The sequence below is a fragment of the Bison bison genome, unplaced genomic scaffold (genome assembly GCF_000754665.1).
Source record: "Bison bison bison isolate TAMUID 2011002044 unplaced genomic scaffold, Bison_UMD1.0 scf7180017864374, whole genome shotgun sequence".
Taxonomy (NCBI): domain Eukaryota; kingdom Metazoa; phylum Chordata; class Mammalia; order Artiodactyla; family Bovidae; genus Bison; species Bison bison.
Genome location: NW_011494946.1, coordinates 240129 through 260909, shown reverse-complemented (window position 1 = coordinate 260909; position 20781 = coordinate 240129). Strand labels below are relative to the sequence as shown.

At 49.9% G+C, this 20781-nt stretch overlaps 1 protein-coding gene across 1 annotated transcript in view; it reads left to right on the top strand.

Moving 5' to 3' along the window:
• KAT2B (K(lysine) acetyltransferase 2B) overlaps positions 1–20781 on the top strand; it is a 75487-nt gene that overhangs the window by 33952 nt on the left and 20754 nt on the right. Inside the window, exons 8-13 of the mRNA XM_010856746.1 lie at positions 1151–1342; positions 5939–6045; positions 10264–10389; positions 12723–12859; positions 15049–15257; positions 16593–16719. Coding sequence (XP_010855048.1) covers positions 1151–1342; positions 5939–6045; positions 10264–10389; positions 12723–12859; positions 15049–15257; positions 16593–16719 — 898 coding nt within the window. The remainder of the gene's footprint in view (positions 1–1150; positions 1343–5938; positions 6046–10263; positions 10390–12722; positions 12860–15048; positions 15258–16592; positions 16720–20781) is intronic.

Genomic DNA, 20781 nt, shown 5'->3' with positions numbered 1-20781 from the left:
CTGGGGAGAGGGGTCCTGGGTCGGGCAGAGGGTTCCGTCTGAGGAGAGGGGTCCCCGGCGGGGCAGAGGTTTCTATCCGGGGAGAGAGGTCCCGGGAGTGGCGGAGGGTTCCATCCGGGGAAAGGGGTCCCCGCTGGGGCAGAGGATCGTCTCTGGGGCAGAGGGGTCCCTGCGGGGCAGAGGGTCCTATCTGGGAAAGGAGTCCTGGTGGGGTGGAGGGTTCCATCTGGGGAGAGGGGTCCTGGCGGGGCGGAGGGTTCCGTTTGGGGAACGGGGTCCCCGTTGGGGCAGAGGATCGTCTCTGGGGAAGAGGAGTCCCGGTGGGGCAGAGGGTTCCATCTGGGGAGAGGGGTCCCTGGTGGGGCAGAGGGTTCCGTCTGGGGAGAGGGGTTCTCTCCCTGAAGAGGGGGAGCTGGGTCCTCCTCCGAGGAGCAGGACTTGGGCACTTAAGTCCGGTCCCTCCCTGGTCTCCGCTGCCTGCTGGGCCCCCCTGCCCCCACTGCCGGGAATTTCAGGCCTTGAGTCTCCGGGAGGCCCTGGAGCAGGTGGTGGCGGATGAATGTTCGTTTTCCAGCTTCTCAGCTAACGCGGCGTTCTGAATCTGCCTTGCATCAGCCCTGTGCCCCACTCTGTGCTCAGGCGTCAGGAAAGGCCTGGTTTCCCTCGGGGCCCGGCACCCCTCCAGCCCCACGCGACACCGAGAAGCAGTTTTGACTCTGAGTCACTGAACATGGACCTAGCCGACAGATGGTGGAAGCTTATCACTTCCTGCGTTTTGACTGAGTTTTGAGCAGTCGTGGAGATCTTTATCTTCCCACCGAAGCTGTGGGGGTGTGAGTGCTGCGTAGGCATTTTAAAGAAGCCTTAAGTTCAAGAGGGTTCAGTGGAGGAGTTCTGCTTCTCCTCCAAAAGGGACATCCTCTGTTCCCTTGAATCCATCCTCCTGTTGAAAGGATGCTGCAGACTGGAGTGATTCTCGTAGAGCTGGGCCTGAGGGCTCTGGCAGGGTGAGCCAGCATCTGACCCGCTGATGGTGCTTCCCGGCGCGTCTGCAGCCTGGTCTCCCGCCGAGGGCGACGGTATCGAGCAGCGTCCTGGGTGTTCCTCGTGCGGGGCTCGCGGGTGCTGATGCTGTGGTCTCCCCGTGCAGGTGGCTGTGTTACTGCAACGTTCCCCAGTTCTGCGACAGCCTGCCGCGGTACGAGACGGCCCAGGTGTTCGGGAGGACGCTGCTGCGCTCCGTCTTCACTGTGATGCGGCGGCAGCTGCTGGAGCAGGCGAGGCAGGAGAAGGACAAACTGCCGCTGGAGAAGCGGACTCTGATCCTCACACACTTCCCGAAGTAAGGGAGTGCTCCTGCGGGTCTTTGTTCCGTGCCACGCTTGAGATGGACGGACGCACACCGAAGGTTCAGGGACAGAACTGGAGAGGTGGGGGGGTGGGACCCCCATCCTCGCATTCCCTTGGGAGCCTCGTGGCGTTTCCAGCCCGTCTGAGATGAGGTTGACTTTGGGTCGACTGCTCCCTTGGCCTGTCTTATCCCTCCCGAGTCTCAGAACACAGGCCGGGGCTGTGTGTGGGGTTTTCAGCTCCAGGGCAGTGGGGGCCCTGCAGAAGTGGTCTCCAAGAGGGGGTGCAGGAGAGCCCGGGGCTGTTTCTGGCTCCCAGTTCTCCAGCGCTTCCTGAGGCCGCCGAGTCATCCCTGTCTCAGCTGGAACAAACTGGATTCCGAGGGAGGGAGCCAGCCTGGGATAGACCTGTCTCTGGCAGGAGGATCTTCGAGCCTCTGTACTCAGCTTCCCAGGCCCAGACAGGCCTGCCCTTGGGCCCCTTGCTGCTTGAACCTGCTAGACGTCCATCGTGTAAAGACTCACTTAAATATTTTCCAAATGTAGGAAATAGGTCAGGGTGGTAGGAAGGTACAGTGTACACCGTTGAGCTTGGAAATGGGTTTTCAGTGTGAAGAACGCAGACTTTAGCCTAAGTGGCTGGCAGTTGAGGGTGCAGGTGACGACGCATCAGAGCTGTGACGGTGGGGGCGGAAGATGTCACTTGAACAGGCTTTCTAGGTCTGAGAGAGTTCTGTCACGGACAGCTGTGAGGTGGAGAGCAGTTTAGGAGAGGTGCTGTTTTGCTCCTGGAACAAAGATGGATGGAAGCCTGTTTTATCTGAAAAGCTAGATTTTTATGATTGCTGCTATTTCTGGGTTACCTAATTTGTGTCTCAGGAAAGATGATCATTTTAATTTTTAAAGATAAGTTAGGTCCAAAACAACAACAAAAATGATTTTCTGATGGAAACGGACAGAACAATTTGTTTTTGCAGTCTAGCGTGAATCTCCAGTGTTAGGTAGAGGATAATTCTCACGAGCTTTAGCTGAACACGGGTCCTAGTGACCTGGTTTGCAGCGTTTCCTGAGGACAGCCAGCACCCAGGATGAGGCAGGGCCCGAACACTTGGTGTCCTGCAGGGAGGAAGGTCCAGAAGGACTTAAACAGCAGCTCAGTATTGCCCCTAAACAGGTTAGGAACTCTGGGATGCTCCTGTATTTCCGTGGCTGCCTTTTAACTGGTCTAAGCTCCTTTCCTTAGAGATTAAAGTAGTTTTCTTGTTTCTCTGTTACATCTGCTGCATAAGCCATGTTTCGTGTGTTCAGATTATAGTTGTCGTCCTGCCTCTGAGCCAAGGGACAGAGGACCCCTCCCTCATCACACCTTTTATGATGCTTAAAGGGAAATTTTAATTATCTTGCATAGGAGAGGATTTTCCCATAGCAAGCTCATTTTCCTTCTTGCAGATATTTGCCAATTCAGTGCTTTGTTCCTTCAGCCTGTAGTTCTGGCGTGCTCACGCCGGTCAGCTGGGAAGGTCAATGCCACTTTCTTTGCTTCTCTGTTACTAGTGGTGGGGTAAAGCTACCACCCACTTCTCCTCCTCAGTCCCTTTCCATGGAATATGATAGCAGTTTGCTTCTCTGTTACTAGTGGTGGGGTAAAGCTACCACCCACTTCTCGTCCTCAGTCCCTTTCCATGGAATATGACAACAGTGGCGGCTGTTAGGGATTATACCTGCAGACGTGGCAGCAGAGTCTCGTGTACTGAAGCCAGAGGTGCCATTTGGAGCCAGGGCCTGGCTCAACATCAGGCTGCAGATGTCACTCACCCCATGGGGCCCCTGCTTGTCAGGCGCATCCTCAGGGCTTGCACCTTACTTTCCTGCACTTCCTGCGCTGCCCTTTCTTCCTTCTTTTTCTGGCTGTGCTGCTCGGCAGGCGGGATCCTGGTTCCCCAGCCGGGCATTGAACCCAGACCCCTGCAGGAGAAGAGTGGCCCCAACCTCTGCATCAGCAGGGGCTCCAGCCGTTCCTCCTGCTTGACTTTCGCGTGTGCCGTGCCCCACATGGGCCGAGTCACACAGGTGTTTGAAACGTTAGTGTCTGCATTTCCTTCTAAAAGCAATGAGTGGGCACTTGGTGGAGATGTGACTCAGAGAGAGCAAAGAGGCAAAGGGTCACCGGAGCCCCACCACTGCGGTCTGTGTTCTGTGCTTTTAGACATTTCTGTCTTTTTCTCCATGTATTGTGTTCTTTTATCCTACGTACACTTCATGACATTAGATGAGACTGTCTTTTATTGTATTGAAGTAATTATATACATGTATAACACACGCATGACTATTTTCCTAAATTATTAATGGCATTTTTCTTTGGTAAGTCTCTTAGGGCTTCATGAAGTGTTCTTATTGTGTAATTGCTCATAAAGAAGGAGCCTGGGAAAGGAAAGGAAATGTGCTTCTGTGATGAAGGGCAGTCGGGAAGTCTTGAGGGCTGGGCGAGGTGACAGCAGGCTCTCCTGGGCCGCCGGAAGAGATGCGTCCGGAACCTCCCCTCGTCAGCAAGGGCAAGCTGTGATCTCAGTAAGGATGCTGCCTCCTGTTGCTGCCAGTCTTTCTGTGTTAGGTGGGAAACATCCAGAAGTGTTTCAAAGCGTCAGTTAATGGTGACGAGCTTGGCAAAAAGTGGCTCCTGCTGTTTCTTTAAACCACGTGTCCCATGGCGAAGTGCAGGTCGATGTTCGTGCTGCTGCTGCTGCTGAGTCGCTTCAGTCGTGTCCGACTCTGTGTGACCCCATAGACGGCAGCCCACCAGGCTCCTCCGTCCATGGGATTTTCCAGGCAGGAGTATTGGAGTGGGGTGCCATTGCCTTCTCCGACCCTTATTCTTAAATCTTCTGAGTGTGAGAGGCGAGTCAGAAGACCCTCAGGACTTTTCCCACCTGTCTTCACTGTCGAAACCCAGCCTCCCCCTGCCTTCTTTGATTAATGAGGAGATTAGTGGTACTTTCCCTAATTGTGATGATGATGATGTTAATTTTAATCTAAGTCCTTAATCAGTGATCCAAACTTGGTAGGATTCACAATTCAAGTTTTAAGGTAACTTGACCCCTTTATAAAGATAACAGGACTTAGAATATATGTCATAGCTTTGGGGTGGGGGTAGGTCCCCCGAAGAAAATGCATTTATAAAGACTGTAAATAATCTTGCGTATGTTCAGGTCAGATTTTGTTGCTAAATGGATTAGAAGAAATACTTTTTAAAGGGTTTTTGCATTTCTAAATTTCAGTGACGTTTAATCGCTAACCTTTTACTTCGTTGCAATATAAACTTCTTGAAGGCAAGGCAAGGTTGTGTTTACTCTGTCCTCAAGGGCCTGACCCGGCACCTGGCGTGTGGTGGGCATTCAGTGTTGCTAAGTGAATGAAGGAGCACTTTCTCAGCGGTCAGTACCAGCTGAAGCATGGCAGTGTGTTCCTTGCCGCCACCTTGTACAGAAGTTACTGTTGATGTTTCCATTTTATAAAAGGGGAACCGAGGAAGAGGAAAGCTAAGAATTTGTCCCAAGGTCACAGAAATAGTAAGTGGTGAGCTTGGTAGCTGGGTTTTAGACCCTAAGCTCTTAGCCGTTATTCTGTATTTCTCCATGGGAATGAATGTGCCCTGAAGAGAGGTTTGCAGGAAGACTTTCCAATACCAGAAGTATAGATTTGTGTTGGTATTTTCATCACAGTCTTTGCATCTGGGGGGAACATAAGAGCTGTCCAAGGTGCTTCTCGGCGTCTGGTTGCCGGGCCTCTCTCGCGGCCTCCAGTTCAGTGAGCCTGGGTGGGGCTTGGGGGCTGCACTCCGACCAGGCTGTGCAGGTGGTCTCCGTGGGCCCGAAACTTGAGGCCTGCTTGTTTTATGATGTGACAGGAGATAGAACACGGTAGTCAGTCTCGGCCTGTGGTTCGCGGGCTGTGGGCCTTTGAACCAGTTATTGAGTCTGCCTGTGCACTACGGTACTTTTATCGGTGAAATGAGCACAGTGATGGATCCTACCTCATCGGGTTATTCGGAAGAGCGAGTGAATTAATATACGTTCATTGCTTACAACAGTGTCCATCTTATAGTAAGAGCTATGTGTACATGTGTGTGATAAATAAAAGTAAAATCTGTAACTCATTGTGTTGATGAGAAGATTCAATAAAACATTCTCAGAACAGTGTAGGCATGTGGCAAGGACTCAGTAAACACGAGCAGCTTTTGTGATGGAAATGACAACCACAGCTCTGAGGAGAGCCGAGCTCTCGGTCCAGGATTCTCCCGGGGGACTTGGTGAAGTGCATTTCCACTGATGTAATTCTCTGTGTGGTCTAGTTGTATCTATTAATACCTACATGGAGCCCAAAGAGAATACATTTGTAGAAATGCATTTCTGTTTGAATATACCAAGGCTGCCCAATTAAATCATCACCCGGGTCGTAACTGACCGACTATTTCATATTTCTGAACTGAGGATGAGATGCTAGTGTTGGTGTGATCACCATGGGTGCCTGGCACTTGCCCCCTAGTAACGTATAACTTGTGATCTCTCTCTTGCCTTTATTCTTATGCCTAGGTTTCTGTCCATGTTAGAAGAAGAAGTTTATAGTCAAAACTCTCCCATCTGGGATCAGGATTTTCTCTCAGCTTCTTCCAGAACCACCCAGCTTGGAATCCAAACAGGTAAAAAAAAAAAAAAAATGTTTTTGCATAAATCAGAACACAACCAGGAAGTGTTTGTTGCCCTTCACCGTGCATTTGTTTGCATTTTTCATCAAGAAATTAAAGACTAGAGTCAGCAAAGAAAAGTAAACACTTTGGCAAACCTGGCATCGACATCTCTGTTCCCGAGGAGAGCAGGTGCGAGGCAGACAGCTAAGACCGCTGCAGCTGCTGCTCTGCCCTGAGGTTTGCTCAGCCCGCCCTGCACAGCTGTGCGGAGGGCGAAGCACCCGGCACTCAGGTCTGCAGGCAGACGGCAACTGTTTAAAGACACAGTCTTGGTCACAGCCTGCCCTGCAGTCACGTCTCAGTCTGGCTTGTGAGTCTGGATGTCTGTTTTGAGCATCAGGCTGCTCTCGGGTAACGGTGGGGCCGAGTCTCAGGACGTGCAGTGCCCTGTGGGCTCAGGGCCTCAGCAGGCCTTTGGTGAGGACATGTGGCCTGGAGTCACACTGACTCTGGAGACGGGGTCTGAATTCCTGCCTTGATGCTCAGAAGCCTCGGAGAAGGTTGTCAGGAGGTCCTAGAGCAGGCATTTCTGTGTGGCCTTGGGGAGAGGCAGAACGCAGAATGTTGGTGTCGACTTTTCAGTAGATCTGGTTCAGTGTGTCCCGGGGGCCCGTGAGTGCTGCCTCCAGCAAAGGCCATTTGTTCTTGCCATTCTCCACACCTCCCCTGGTTTGTTTTTATATCCAGCAAAAGTCACCCCTAGTGTGTGGTCCTGTGGCTTCTGGTGAACCCCCGGCGCTGTGTCCCCCCGCGGCTTCGAGCTCAGCGCTGAGCCCGGCCGGGGCAGCCCCCTCTGGTTCCTCCTTTGTTCGTGCGGCTGTGCTTTTCTAGAGCACCACACGAGCGGGATCACACAGAATGCAACTTCTTTCACTGAGCATACTGCACCAGAGAAGGTGATTAAAACAGCATTTCATCTGGAGCCTGAGTTTGGATGTGAATATAATGAAATCCTACCCAGCAGAATAATTAGGAATGAGGTATTTTGGTTTGGATCACACCTTCTTTGTTTGGATTCTTGTTCCCAAAACCATGTCAAAGACACCTTTTGTGTTGTGTTTTTTCACCTTAGGCCATAAAATATAATCTCACGTATCTCTGGTTCACAGTCCGCAGCCCTTCGGGGCCTTTCTGTTCGTGGACAGGACTCCAGCCCTGTGTCGGCTTTTCCTGGCAAGCTCCCCCCGCACCTGGGCGCCGTGTCTGTCTCTGCCCCCGTGCTGTTCGCTTGTCTGTCTGTAACTTACCTGACTTTCGGACGACGTCTCCCCGACAAACCCTTTTCTAATTCTCGCCATGCCTTCCAGCAAGGGCTGAGTCTCCTTTCTTCCAAACATTCATGGAACCTTGATAATATCCTGTCCCTGGTTCTTCAGCTTGGCTGCTCAGAGGCACCACCCACGGGATCTAAATGCCGCTGATGCTGGGGCTTACCTGAGGGCCAGTGGCTCATGCGCCTCACTCCCCGCAAGGGGCTTGGCTTCCCTCCTCGGCCAGCGAACCAAATTGCACATGCCACCATGAAGAGCTTGAAGGCTGCAGCTGCTGTTGCTGCTAAGTCGCTTCAACTCTGTGTGACCCCATAGAAGGCAGCCCACCAGGCTCCCCCGTCCCTGGGATTCTCCAGGCAAGAACACTGGAGTGGGTTGCCATTTCCTTCTCCAATGCATGAAAGTGAAAAGTGAAAGTGAAGTTGCTCAGTTGTGTCCGACTCTTTGGGACCCCATGGACTGCAACCTACCAGGCTCCTCCGTCCATGGGATTTTCCAGGCAAGAGTACTGGAGTGGGGTGCCATTGCCGTCTCCTAAAACCCCACAATCCAAATGCATAAATATTAAAAAAAATGAAAAATAAAAACCTACTGATTCTGAGGCCCCTGCCAAGAGGCTGTGGCATAATTGGCCGAGGGCGTGGCCTTCGGATGTTTGAGCTCCTGGAGGGTCTGACGGGCGTCAGCTCGAGCCCTGCTGTCCTCAGCACTCACCACGCTGCCCAATCCCCTTTTCGTGAGTGTGACACCTACGTGGTCAGATCCAGTTTATCCATGAGAATAGTTTGCACTTCCAGTGAGTGCTGGCTGGTGAGGTTTGCCTTGGGTCTTTAAGCTCTAGCCAGAACCAGGAGAAGTTGGTGAGGTTAACCCCTGTATATGGATGAGAGATGGGAGCTCAGAGAGGAGCAGTCAGTGTCCCCAAAGCAGGGCCTCCCGAGTGATGGGACTGGGTTTCCCATCGCGTCTGATTGCCGCTGCACTGCCCTGCGTGCCCCATGTGCCTCGCAGACGCGCAGGCAGACCCATGTGCAAGGAAAGAGGAACGATCGGGTGCGGACCCAGGACTCCAGGCAGGCCCAGTAAGTTCTCTTCTGGAGGGATGGAGCCGGTGAGACTTCCCTGACCCTGTTGCTCACGATGCCTCCTGGCCTGCCCTGCTCCCCAGGTCTCACCCGTCGCTGCATAGCATGGAGATGGCGGTGTCTCTGCCCCAGGATGTCAGGTTCACCCCCAGTGGTTCCGGCTGTCACCCAGTTCAGCCGGATCGCACTCAGTGTTCCCTGCCGCCGTCGGAAGCCAGCTGACTTCTGTTCTGCTGTAATTGCAGTGTGTTCTCTGTGGGGGAAGAAAAGGGTAATCTTCTCCCTAATTGGCATGTCTGCGCATCCAGGTGCCTGTGAGAATGACAGTCACAATGATGGCTCTGAACTTTGGTGAGGTTCTCGGATGTCTTGTGAGTCACCAGAGCTTCCTCTTTGTGTGGAAGTGATCTGGTGTCCTTTGAAATTCAGGAGGCCTGTTTGCTGGAAGGGAAGGCCTGCAGCCTGGCGCTTCAGTCTCTTCTGCTTCCTTCGTGTGTGTGCATCTGAGGGGGGTCTCACCTATATATGGCTATTTTTATTTTTAACACTTATTGTGATGGCCTGTATGAGAAAAGAACATAAGAAAGAGTGGGTATATGTAAGTGTGTAACGGGTTCACCTCGCTCTGTACCTGAAGCTAACACACATTGGCGATCAGTATATTCCGATTCTTTACATACCAGTTGCTGTTCAGTTAGGAGCTGTGTGCACGGGTCTCTGTAGCTCGTTTTGCGTATTTCACCACTCTTGGCTGCGGGGGCGTCCCCTGTGGTCGCCCCGACACCGAGATGGCGTGCTCTGGGGCCTCTGTCTGCGCCATCAGACGAGGTCTGTGTGCGGTGTCACTGACGGCTGTGCTGCCATCAGCCACGCTTGGGCAAACAACGTCCTACTTCCTACCTTGGCTTTTTCTTTTTTTTTAAAGACAAGACAAAATGGTTTTGTTTGGAGACACTATTTGCTGCTCCAGACTCACTGTTGTTAATTCTCCTGCTTCTCTCTGTCTCTCTCCATGTACTAACGTGTGTGTATGTACCTGTCTGTCTTCTGAACGGTCTGATGGTTACAAAGGTCATGTCCCTTTGCTGACTTCAGTAGGGATCTCCTAAGAGCAAGAGTGTTTTTGTATTTAACCCCAGCAGTTATCACAGTGATGAATTTCAACCTTGATGCAGTATTATTCCTTAATCTGGCTACTGTTTTCCATCCTGCTTTTTAGCCACGCGGTTCACAGCCGTTTTCTGTCGCACCGGGAGGCGTGTAGTGTTGGCCTCTCCTGTTGTCGCTGGCGTGAAGTTTGTTGCTGGGTTAGGATGGGGTTTTTGAGATTTCTCCACTGCAGTGTTAACTTTTCTGCTTTGGTAATTTTAAAAAAAAAGGTACTTTTGTCGGGAGATACTTTGAGGCTATTCTATCTTTATCAAAATTACAGTCACAAGATTCAGTGTATACAGACGATTCTTCCCTGAATCAGTCATTATGTGCTGGCTGTTCCCTAACCGCCCCTCTCTCCCCAACTTCCATCATTGCTTCCTTATTTCTTGCCATTCTCCTGTAAGGAGAGTTTTACCTTCTCCCCATTATTTATTTGTTCATTTCTTACTTTATCACTTTGGACTCAAATGTCTTTATTTTATCCAGTGGGTTGTGACTACCCTTGTCTGTATCATCAAGCTCACACTGGCCGCGTAGCTTCTGTCTTAGAGATGACTTCTTTCGGGTGCTGGGCAGCAGTGGGTGGTCTCACGTGCACTTGGTTCATTACCACTGAAGAAAGACGAGTTTAATGCTTTCTCTTCCTTCTCCTGGGGCAGTTATCAGTCCACCTCCCGTGGCCGGGACAGTTTCCTACAATTCAAGCTCCGCTTCCCTTGAACAGCAGAACGGAGGGAGCGCCAGTCCGTCCTGTCGAGGCGCGTCCGGGCTTGAGGCAAACCCAGGTAAGCTCGGAGGGCATCAGCGAGGGCTGTGATTCACCTGAGAAGCTCCGTTATCTGAGGAGTGCCAAAGGGAGCCTCAGGTCGCCTGCGCTCTGTGCGTGTCAGGGATCTAATGGCTGGAACTCCCTCTGAGCTGCATGGGTTATTGCTGTGTAAAAACCAACTCGAAATGCAGAGTCTCAAACTGTGATCCTTTACCGTCACAGCTCACTCATTCTGTGTGCTGCCTAGGAGGTGGCTGATACGGCTCGTCTCCGACAGGCTGTGCTTGCGTAATTCTCACCCTCCTTTGAGGACCACTGGGTGTCTTTTCCTTTCCTTGGGGCAGAATACGGCCTTATGATGATGGCAGAAGCACCAGAGAGCAGGAAGAAACGCAGTTTCCTGCAGCTTAAGCTTGTAGCTGGCACACCATGCTGCCTGCTTTAGTTTGTCATCGGAAGCGAATCACATGGTCAGACTCAGAGTCAAGGGGTGAGGAGATGGCCTTGACTCCTTTTGTAGGAAGAGCCGCAGAATCATATGGCAGAAGCAGGAGACAGGAGGGGAAGGAATTTGGCCATGAATGTAATCTGCCATGTGGGCAAAAAACTCTCTTAATGCTAGAGGCGTTTCACAGTTACAGAATGTTCCGAAGGCTGCATTTGTGTCCACAGCCGTGACATCAGACACATCTTGGCACAAGCAAAGTTTGACAGAGAAGTGTCATGAAATGGGGAGAGAACAGGGTTTTCTGTGAAGGACTAAGCGTGCAGCACTGGGGCCACTTCCAAGGGGGACGTTACTGATCATTCTAGAAACTCTGCCATTGAACTTGGATATAGCCCACGGTGCTTTCTTACTGTAGCACTCAGCAGGCTATCAAGTTTGGGGCATATTGGGTATAAATCTCAGCTCCAAAATAAATAGTTCACACCATTATTCTTGTGGAATTGTGGGGTTTGAAGAGTTGGTCAAATGAAGGAAAATATTCTCACTCACCTCCAATAATAACAACTAAAAAGTTATAAAAACACAAACTCAACAAAAGCTGTTTTAGTAAGTAGCCTCATATTTGGAAAAGCATCTTGTATGGATAAGATGCTTGACATTGCTCTGCTGCTGTTTAGCTCAAGATGGAGCAAATGCTGTATGGAGCCTGCTTACTGGAATCCACAACCGAGGGATAAATTAGATTTGAGCATTTAAAAATTTAATTGTAAAATAAATAAATTATGACAGAAGGAAAAAAAAAGAAAACCAAACATCATGTTAGTAGGACAGAAAGCGGCCGTGTAGTCTGAGGAGTCGAGTGGGATAGAGTTCTCCCTGCTTTTGCCTGGCCTGTTCCAACTTGTGATATATTGTGACATCCTGGGAATGAATGTACCTACTTCCAAGGCCAGGGGCCCTGCTCACTTTGTGAGGCATCATTTTAAGGCAAAAAAGGATTATGAGAGATCATGAGGGTCATTTTGTAATGACAAAAATTAAATTCACCAGCAAAGTGAAACAGTCCATGAGTGTGTTTCCAGTACATGTAGACACACACATGTGTAACATACATTCACAGATGTGTATCACATACATCCACGCAAACACGTATGAAAGGAAGACTTAACAGAACTACAAGGAGAAATGATCAAATCAACCAGAAGTTGAACACTTGAAGAAACATCTCTGATTAATTCATAGATCAAACAAACAAAACTCCCAGGAAGGACAGAAGCCCCACAGACACGATCGACACAGAGAGAGCTCTGAAAATCGGGAAGTACACGTTCTCTCAAGAAGATGCTTAATTTACAAACAGTTGGTCAAGTTTTAGGTCATAACTCAAGTTTCAAGCAGTTTTGGCCTTTGTTATCATAAGGACCATATTCTTCTGACCACAAAGGGACAGTTAATCTCCAACATGGAGATTAACAACCAGTGACAGTCAGACTCACTCTCAGTGTGCACATGAAGAGGCGGCGCCTTAATAACTCACGTCAGGTTAAAAACCTTAGCATAGAGAGCAAATGCTCTTCAGAATGGTGGGTACTTGGGGGCTCCCTGGTGGGCCAGCGGTTAAGCCTCTGTGTCCCAGTGCAGGGGGCAGAGATTCAGTCCCTGCTCAAGGAAATCCCACATGCTGCCCAGCCAATAAATAAAATAGAAAAAAAAGAATGGTGGGCAGTTACTGCAAAAAGAGTTACCTCCTCTTTCCCGCCTTCTGCTGTGCCGCTTCTCCCTGGTACAGGGAGGGCAGATGTCCACACCTTTCAGTGATATTAGAAAATCAGTTGGATTAGTTGGCACGTGCTTTGTGTTTGAAATAACCCATCGTTTGCCCTTTTGTTTTGATCATCAAGGAGAAAAGAGGAAAATGAACGAGTCTCATGTTTTGGAGGAGACCAAGAAGCCCCGGGTGATGGGCGATATCCCACTGGAGTTAATCCACGAGGTCATGTCCACCATCACAGACCCCACCGCGATGCTTGGGCCAGAGGTCAGCAGGGGGAGCGTGAGCCGCCCGCGGGTGGACCCCGTCCGCTCTGCAGCCGCTCGTGCTGTTGGGGACGGGGTGGAGTTGCCGGGGGAGCTGTGCCCCCGTTTGCGTGTTGTCTGATGCTCAGGGTTGAGCGGCAGGCAGGCTGACGAGAGGTTAATTCTGCTGATGACGGCCGCATCGTGGGGAAACATAATCCCCACCGTTGAAGGCATTCCTCCTGCTTCAACTTTTTATCTTGAAAAATTTAAACCCTCATAAATGTTGCAAAAATTCCGTGATAAAGATCCAGAGGCTCTTTATTTAGACTCACAAATGGCTTGCATGGCACGTTCACTATCCCTCTGTCTCCCTCTCCTGTAAGCCATGTGGAACCATTTCAGGGTTAGATACAGATGTTGTAACACTGCACCCCTGACTGTTTTCTGCATGTGTCTCTGAAGACTGAGACTACTCATTTGCATTCCCACAGTGTAGTTATCACTACCAGAAAGTTTAGCTGGATTACCCTATTATCTGATGTGTGGATAGGCAGTTTTACTGAAGTGTGTCCACAAAGCCTAAGATATTTGTCACCTGGCCCTTTGTCGAAAAGTTTGCTTAGAGTTATATTACTCTTGGCCTCATGTACAGCCCATATCCAGATTCCCCATATATCCTAATTCTGTTTTTATAGTATCTATTCCTGTTGTTAGAGGATCAGTCTGGGGTTACACATTGCATTTAATTCTGATCTCTTCACCTCTTTAATCTGTTTAGTTTATCCTAGAACAGTTTCCCAGCCCTCTTTTGGCATTTTGTGGCAGGACCATTGTTGCAGAGTCCTGCTTTGTCTGTTTACTCATGATTAGATTCAAGTAAAGCCTTTGGGCAAAAGGACTGCTGTCTTCTCATGTCGTATCCAGGGGCAAAGCAGTTTTAGACGTTTCTGACAGCTTCCAGGAAATGAAGAAATGAGATGATTTTTCAAAACATGTGTAAAAATTTTTTTTTAGAACGGCTCTGCTGGGTGAAGGTGTTCATGTTTAATTTGTCATGTTTCCTTAGAGATTTGTTTTGTGCAGTTGAGGATAATTCACAGGATTGGAATGCTGTTAAGAGATGATCTCCTTGTAAAATTGTTCTTCCCATTTCCTTTTAGGTATCCGGTCCTTGGGACTTTTTGTGTACATGTCTGTCGGGGATTTAGTAACTTCACAGAATAGTTTTGCTCAGTTTGTTTCATCTGTGAAGTGTAGATATAGTCACACATTTCAGGATTTGTTGGGTGGATTTAGTAGTGTCTTGAAGTCGCCTTGTACTGGTACACACAAGGCAACTGTTAAATTCTCAGGAATTTAAACGTGTTGGCCGCAGTGGCACATGGGCCTCCAGCATCAGCCACAGGCCAGTGAAGCGGGCGTGTGCAAGCAGCTGGCCCTTCTGCCTTGGAGGTCTGTTTGTTGAACACTGACCTGCACCCGACTGCGTGGGTTAGATAGGATGGGGCGCAGGTGTTGGTAGGAGGTTGTACTGCCAGCTTGGTTGAGAGTGGTCAACATGACTCCTTTCAAAGAAGCCTCTCTTCCTCCGAGAAAGAGGTGCTGGTAGTATAGATGTGACTGCCAGTCGTGGGTCTTCAGGGAGAATTTGGGGTCTGGGATCCCAAGGGTGCTCAGCCAGACGGGATTCCCAAAACCAAGGACTGGCAGGCTGTAGCGCACAGGACAGACACAGGCTGCCTCCCCCATTAAATCAAGTCCTCGGGCGCTCTGCCCTGCCCACACATGTCCGCGTGGTCCTGGCGCATTCTCCCCGCCGCGGTGTCCGCGTGGTCCCGGCACGTTCTCCCTGCCTTGGTGTCCGCGTGGTCCCAGCGGGTTCTTCTCACGGCAGTGTCTGCGTGGTCCCGGCCACGTTCACCCCGCCGCAGTGTCTGGAGCTGCCGCAGAGGCCTCCTGACTTGCAGATCCAAACATGAGCTGTTTGGCCCTTCAGAGAAAGCCTGGTGACTCCTGGTCTGTACCAAGTCTCCGTGGACACACGGGAGGCTCTGCCTAGCTGTCTTTTCATGGCTTATGTGTTATTGGTTGGGACCCCGAAACCCACAAATACATATCGTCCTAGCACACGGAGGAGAGGCACTGCCGTGAACTGTCCCTTCTGTCTTAGGGAGGGGCTCTGTGTAACCTCCTCTCTCCTGCTCCCAGACCAACTTTCTGTCGGCGCACTCGGCCAGGGACGAGGCGGCTAGGCTTGAGGAGCGGAGGGGTGTAATCGAGTTCCACGTGGTGGGCAACTCCCTGAGCCAGAAGCCCAACAAGAAGGTGCTCATGTGGCTGGTAGGGCTGCAGAACGTGTTCTCGCACCAGCTGCCACGTATGCCCAAGGAGTACATCACCCGGCTCGTCTTCGACCCGTGAGTCGTGCCCCGCTCTGCTTTCCACTTTCCTGATTTATTTTGTAAAATGCATTCTTTTTTTTTTTTTTTTACTTAAATTATTAATTTTTAATTGAAGGATAATTGCTTTACAGAATTGTGTCGGTTTCTACCAAACATCAACGTGAACCAGCTTTCAAGATTTTTTTTTTGATGTGGACCATTTTTAAAGTCTCTTTTGAATTTGTTGCAATATTGTTTCTGTCTTATGTTTTTGTTTTTTCGCCCTGAGGCACGTGTAATCTCAGCTCCCTGGTCAGGAATCAAATAGGGGTTTGATCCCACCCTCTGTGTTGAAAGGTTAGGTCTTCACTGGACCATCAAGGACTTCACTCTCCTTTTTAAATGAAAGAGGAACCACTCGGGTAGTAAAAGTCAGTCACAGTCACCCACCAAGTCCTGCTGCTGCTCGTCAGCTGTGCAGAGAGAGTGATGTCACAGGCATGGCCACAGGCGTTCAGATTAGTTTTCCAGCAGCTGATCAATTTTTTGTTAATGAGGCTTTATATTTTAAGCTGCCGGTGACGAGGCTTTATATTTTAAGCTGCCGGTGACCATCCTGTGCTTCATTCATTGCATCGATGAAGGAATATATAAACATTAAGAGGATGTCCCAATTTTCTCATAGCCAAATATTCTGATTTTGGCATCTTAAGTAGTTTCCATTCTTGCCTGAGTCTGTAAGCCCTGGCAAGATTATTGTGGTGTTAGGTTAACTTTGATCATCCATTGCATTAAAGCAAAGGAAAAGACAGGAAAGGAAGCTTCCGTAATTGAATGCATTTTAACATTTAGAGCCCAGTCGCCTGTGTGGACTGTGACCCGTGCCCGTGACTGTTCAGAGTGACGTTTTAGGCAGAAGGCCTGACGGGATTCTGGAAGGCAGGTTTTAGCAAATCGTGCAGGTGGATTGTGTTTTCGTTTCCTTATAACTTCTGTGGTATTTCTGAATGAGAGTGAACTCTTCAGAAGCGTGTGCCCACGTCCCTGGCTTTGCTCCCCCGGGCTCGCGGGCGTCGGACGTGACCCTGTCTCAGCGCCTGTCAGCGCCTGTCCATAGGCGCCGTTCTTCGTCTGGGGGCTCAGACCCCCTCAGGTGGCTGGCGCTTGTCTTCATGGACACTCTGGGGATGTCTCAGGAGGCATGCTTGCTCTAAGACATCCACTTAGAGAATGTTCTACTTAGAGAATCCACTAGAGGGGTTTCCATGGAAAAATCAAGAAGGAACCCCCCTCCCTTCCAGTTTTCCTGACTGGTTAGTGAGGGACCCCCCAAACAGGAGGTGAAACAGTGGTGCAATCTTATTCTTCCAGGAAACACAAAACCCTTGCTTTAATCAAAGATGGCCGTGTCATTGGCGGTATCTGCTTCCGGATGTTCCCGTCCCAGGGCTTCACAGAGATTGTTTTCTGCGCTGTAACCTCTAACGAACAAGTCAAGGTAAGGCTCACGCAGGGTCTCAGAAGAAACGCAGGATGTGGTGCAGAAGCGGCAGAGTGTGGCAGGGTCTTCATGTCCAGAGAGCCCTGGACTCTCTGAGGAGCATCCTCTCATCGCGAGTGTGTGTGTGTGTGTGTGTGTGGAAGGCACCTGCTTCTGTATACCCACAGTCAGGCTCCACTGGGCTTTGCCGGACCTCGGGGCTGGGGCCAGGGACACCAGGACGCCCCAGGAGCAGGTCAGGGTTTGTTTGTGGCTTGTGAAGAGGTGTCTGAGAACACTCTCGGTGGCACCGGCGGTTTCCATATACAGACGTGTCCACACACGCCTGGGCACGTGGCACCACCAGAAGGGGTGGGGTGCTGTGTAGGTTAGGGAGAGGACTGAGGTGGCTCAGACCTCAGGAAGATTCCTTATGACCTTGTGCCTGAAGTTGGGGGTCAAGGACTAAAGAAATGCTGTCGGGGAATTCACGAAAAATTTGAATAAATATATGACTGAGTTTCAGAAATACTCAGGCAAGGTTTGGAATGTGGTCTTTTGGGGAGTGTGAGTGTGTGAGCGACTGTGTGAGTGTGTGTGTGATTCTGATCTGTGTGAGTGTGTGAGAGACGGATCTGTGTGATTGTGTGAGAGACTGATTTGTGTGAGTGTGTGAGAGACGGATCTGTGTGTGCGTGAGAGATGGATCTGTGTGAGTGAGAGATGGATCTTTGTGAGTGTGAGAGACGGATCTGTGTGAGTGTGAGACACTGATCTGTAATGTGTGTGAGACTGATCTGTGAGTGTGTGAGGCTGATTTGTGTGAGTGTGAGAGACTGATTCGTGTGATTGTGAGAGACTGATCTGTGAGTGTGTGTGAGACGGATCTGTGTGAGTGTGAGAGACGGATCTGTGTGAGTGTGAGAGTCTGATCTGTGTGTGTGTGAGTCTGATCTGTGTGAGTGTGAGAGACGGATCTGTGTGAGTGTGAGAGACGGATCTGTGTGAGTGTGAGAGACGGACCTGTGTGAGTGTGAGAGATGGATCTGTGAGTGTGTGTGATTCTGATTGTGTGTGTGTGAGTCTGATCTGTGAGTGTGTGTGATTCTGATCTGTGTGTGTGTGAGAGTCTGATCTGTGTGACTGTGAGAGGCGGATATGTGTGAGTGTGAGAGTCTGATCTGTGTGAGTGTGAGAAGTGGATATGTGTGAGTGTGAGAGTCTGATCTGTGTGAGTGAGAGATGGATCTGTGTGAGTGTAAGAGACGGATCTGTGTGTGAGAGATGGATCTGTGTGAGTGAGAGACGGATCTGTGTGTGTGTGATTCTGATCTGTGAGTGTGTGAGAGACTGATCTGTGTGAGTTGAGACACTAATCTGTAATGTGTGTGAGAGATTGATCTGTGAGTGTGTGAGGCTTTGTGTCAGTGTGAGAGACTGATTTGTGTGAGTGTGAGAGACTGATCTGTGAGTGTGTGTGAGACGGATCTGTGTGAGTGTGAGAGACAGATCTGTGTAAGTGTGAGTCTGATCTGTGAGTGTGTGTGATTCTGATCTGTGTGTGTGTGAGAGGTGGATCTGAGTGTGAGAGTCTGATCTGTGTGTGTGATTCTGATGTGTGTGTGTGAGAGACGGATCTGTGTGAGTGTGAGAGATGGATCTGTGAGTGTGTGTGATTCTGATCTGTGTGTGACAGTCTGATCTGTGTGAGTGTGAGAGACTGATCTGTGAGTGTGTGAGAGATGGATCTGTGTGAGTGTGAGAGTCTGATCTGTGAGTGTGAGAGTGATCTATGTGTGTGAGAGATGGATCTGTGTGAGTGTGAGAGTCTGATCTATGTGTGTGATTCTGATGTGTGAGTGTGAGAGACTGATCTGTGTGAGTGTGAGAGACGGATCTGTGTGAGTGTGAGTCTGGTCTGTGAGTGTGTGTGATTCTGACCTGTGTGAGTGTGAGTCTGGTCTGTGAGTGTGTGAGAGTGATCTGTGTGTGTGTGAGAGATGGATCTGTGTGAGTGTGAGAGTCTGATCTATGTGTGTGATTCTGATGTGTGAGTGTGAGAGACTGATCTGTGTGAGTGTGAGAGACGGATCTGTGTGAGTGTGAGTCTGGTCTGTGAGTGTGTGTGATTCTGACCTGTGTGAGTGTGAGTCTGGTCTGTGAGTGTGTGAGAGTGATCTGTGTGTGTGTGAGAGATGGATCTGTGTGAGTGTGAGAGTCTGATCTATGTGTGTGATTCTGATGTGTGAGTGTGAGAGACTGATCCGTGTCAGTGTGAGAGACTGATCTGTGTGAGTGTGAGTCTGCTCTGTGAGTGTGTGTGATTCTGGTCTGTGAGTGTGTGTGATTTTGACCTGTGTGAGTGTGAGTGTGCTCTGTGAGTGTGTGTGATTCTGGTCTGTGAGTGTGTGTGATTCTGACCTGTGTGAGTGTGAGTCTGCTCTGTGAGTGTGTGACTCTGATCCGCCGTCCCAGCTGTCCTTGGCACAAGTCCCTCCCCAGGAACCAGACTGTCGTGCTGACAGTGTGGTTGGTTTGCCATCTTCCTGGAATAGACCAGACTCCTCGTTGGCAGGAAGATACAGATGATGTTGTAACCGACTCAGTTGCTTTTATGAAAGCGGAACCAGAAACGTGTCTTCAGAGTGTTATTCATTTGGTACTTGGGGAGTCCTAAAGTCAGGCAAAAATATGGCAATTGGTGGAAAGATAAGAAGTGCAGGATTCAGAAGCTACTGAGATAAATTACTGGAGTCTAAGGCAGCGCTGCCCAGTGGTCTTTAACACGTGCGCACATCGGCCACATACGTGAGTTTAAATGTTTTGTTAGCTACGTTGAAGATACGCGAAAGTGTTCTAAAAACAGATTCCTTATGTTACTCAGTATATCGGAAGTGCTGTCATTGCAGCGGCACTCGGTGTCCAAGAATCATGGAGACCGTTTGCATCTTTGGTTTGTGTGAGTCTCTGAAATCCACAGTGTGTTATGCGCTGCACCTGTCTTGCTCTGGACTCGGGCTCTCTGGGCTTGGACAATGGGGCCTAAGGACACTGTTGCCTTCTTCAGTTACCATGAAGCAGTGCCAGATACAGAAGCCGAGACGGATGATCTCTGGAAGGAATCGTGCTTGGCCTGGGGGCCGCAGCCGGCACTGAGGGTGCTTTTGGCTTCATTAACAGCTCTCCTCTGTGTCACAGTCGCCATGTCGATTACAACAGCTGTGGTCTCCTCTCAGAAAGCACAAATGGGGCTTTTGACGTTGACTCACCGCGCGAAGCGTCCAAGGGCAGACAAAATGCACCAGTGTCACATTCGCCCTTCTGGCGGGGGCAGGTGCGGGCGCACAGCTGCGTGAGGCTGACCTCTGCCCCGTGTTAGGGCGCTTTGGCGGTGTGTCTTCAGGTGGTGTGGTCGCTGTGCTTGTCACAGGTTCACTTCCCCATAGCCAAACTGAGAAACAATTCCAGGGGTCCAGAGTTTAGGAACTCGCTTAAAAAGAAAATTTGGTTGGGCTTTTCGTAGGGAGAGGAACTTGAAAATATGCCCTTGGTTTATAATTTCAGAAGATTGCGTAATGTTTGTTTGCACAGAAAGCTACACCAAGCAACTTGTTTGGAAAGGTTGGCTAAGGTTGCCTTGGACACTCTTAGGTCCAGAGGGAAACTAAAGGTGTTGAATATGAATTGGGTGCTTTGTCTTACTGCTTCCCAGAAGGGCAGTATATGTTTTTTTCCCCCAAACCATGTAATTTTCTAAAGACTTGAAGGAAGGTGGCCAAATATCACAAACTGAGCAGGAAAAATGAAAAGAAAAGCCATTTTTTGTAAGTGACTTGAAAGTGAAGTTAAGTGAAGTGAAGTGGCTCAGTCGTGTCTGACTCTTTGCGACCCCGTGGACTGTAGCCCACCACGCTTCTCTGTCCATGGGATTTTCCAGGCAAGAGTACTGGAGTGGGTTGCCATTTCTTTCTCCAGGGGATCTTCCCGACTCAGGGATCAAACCCAGGTTTCCCGCATTGTAAGCAAGACGCTTTACCATCTGAGCCACCAGGGAAGTCTTGAAAGTAGTTTTAGCAAATG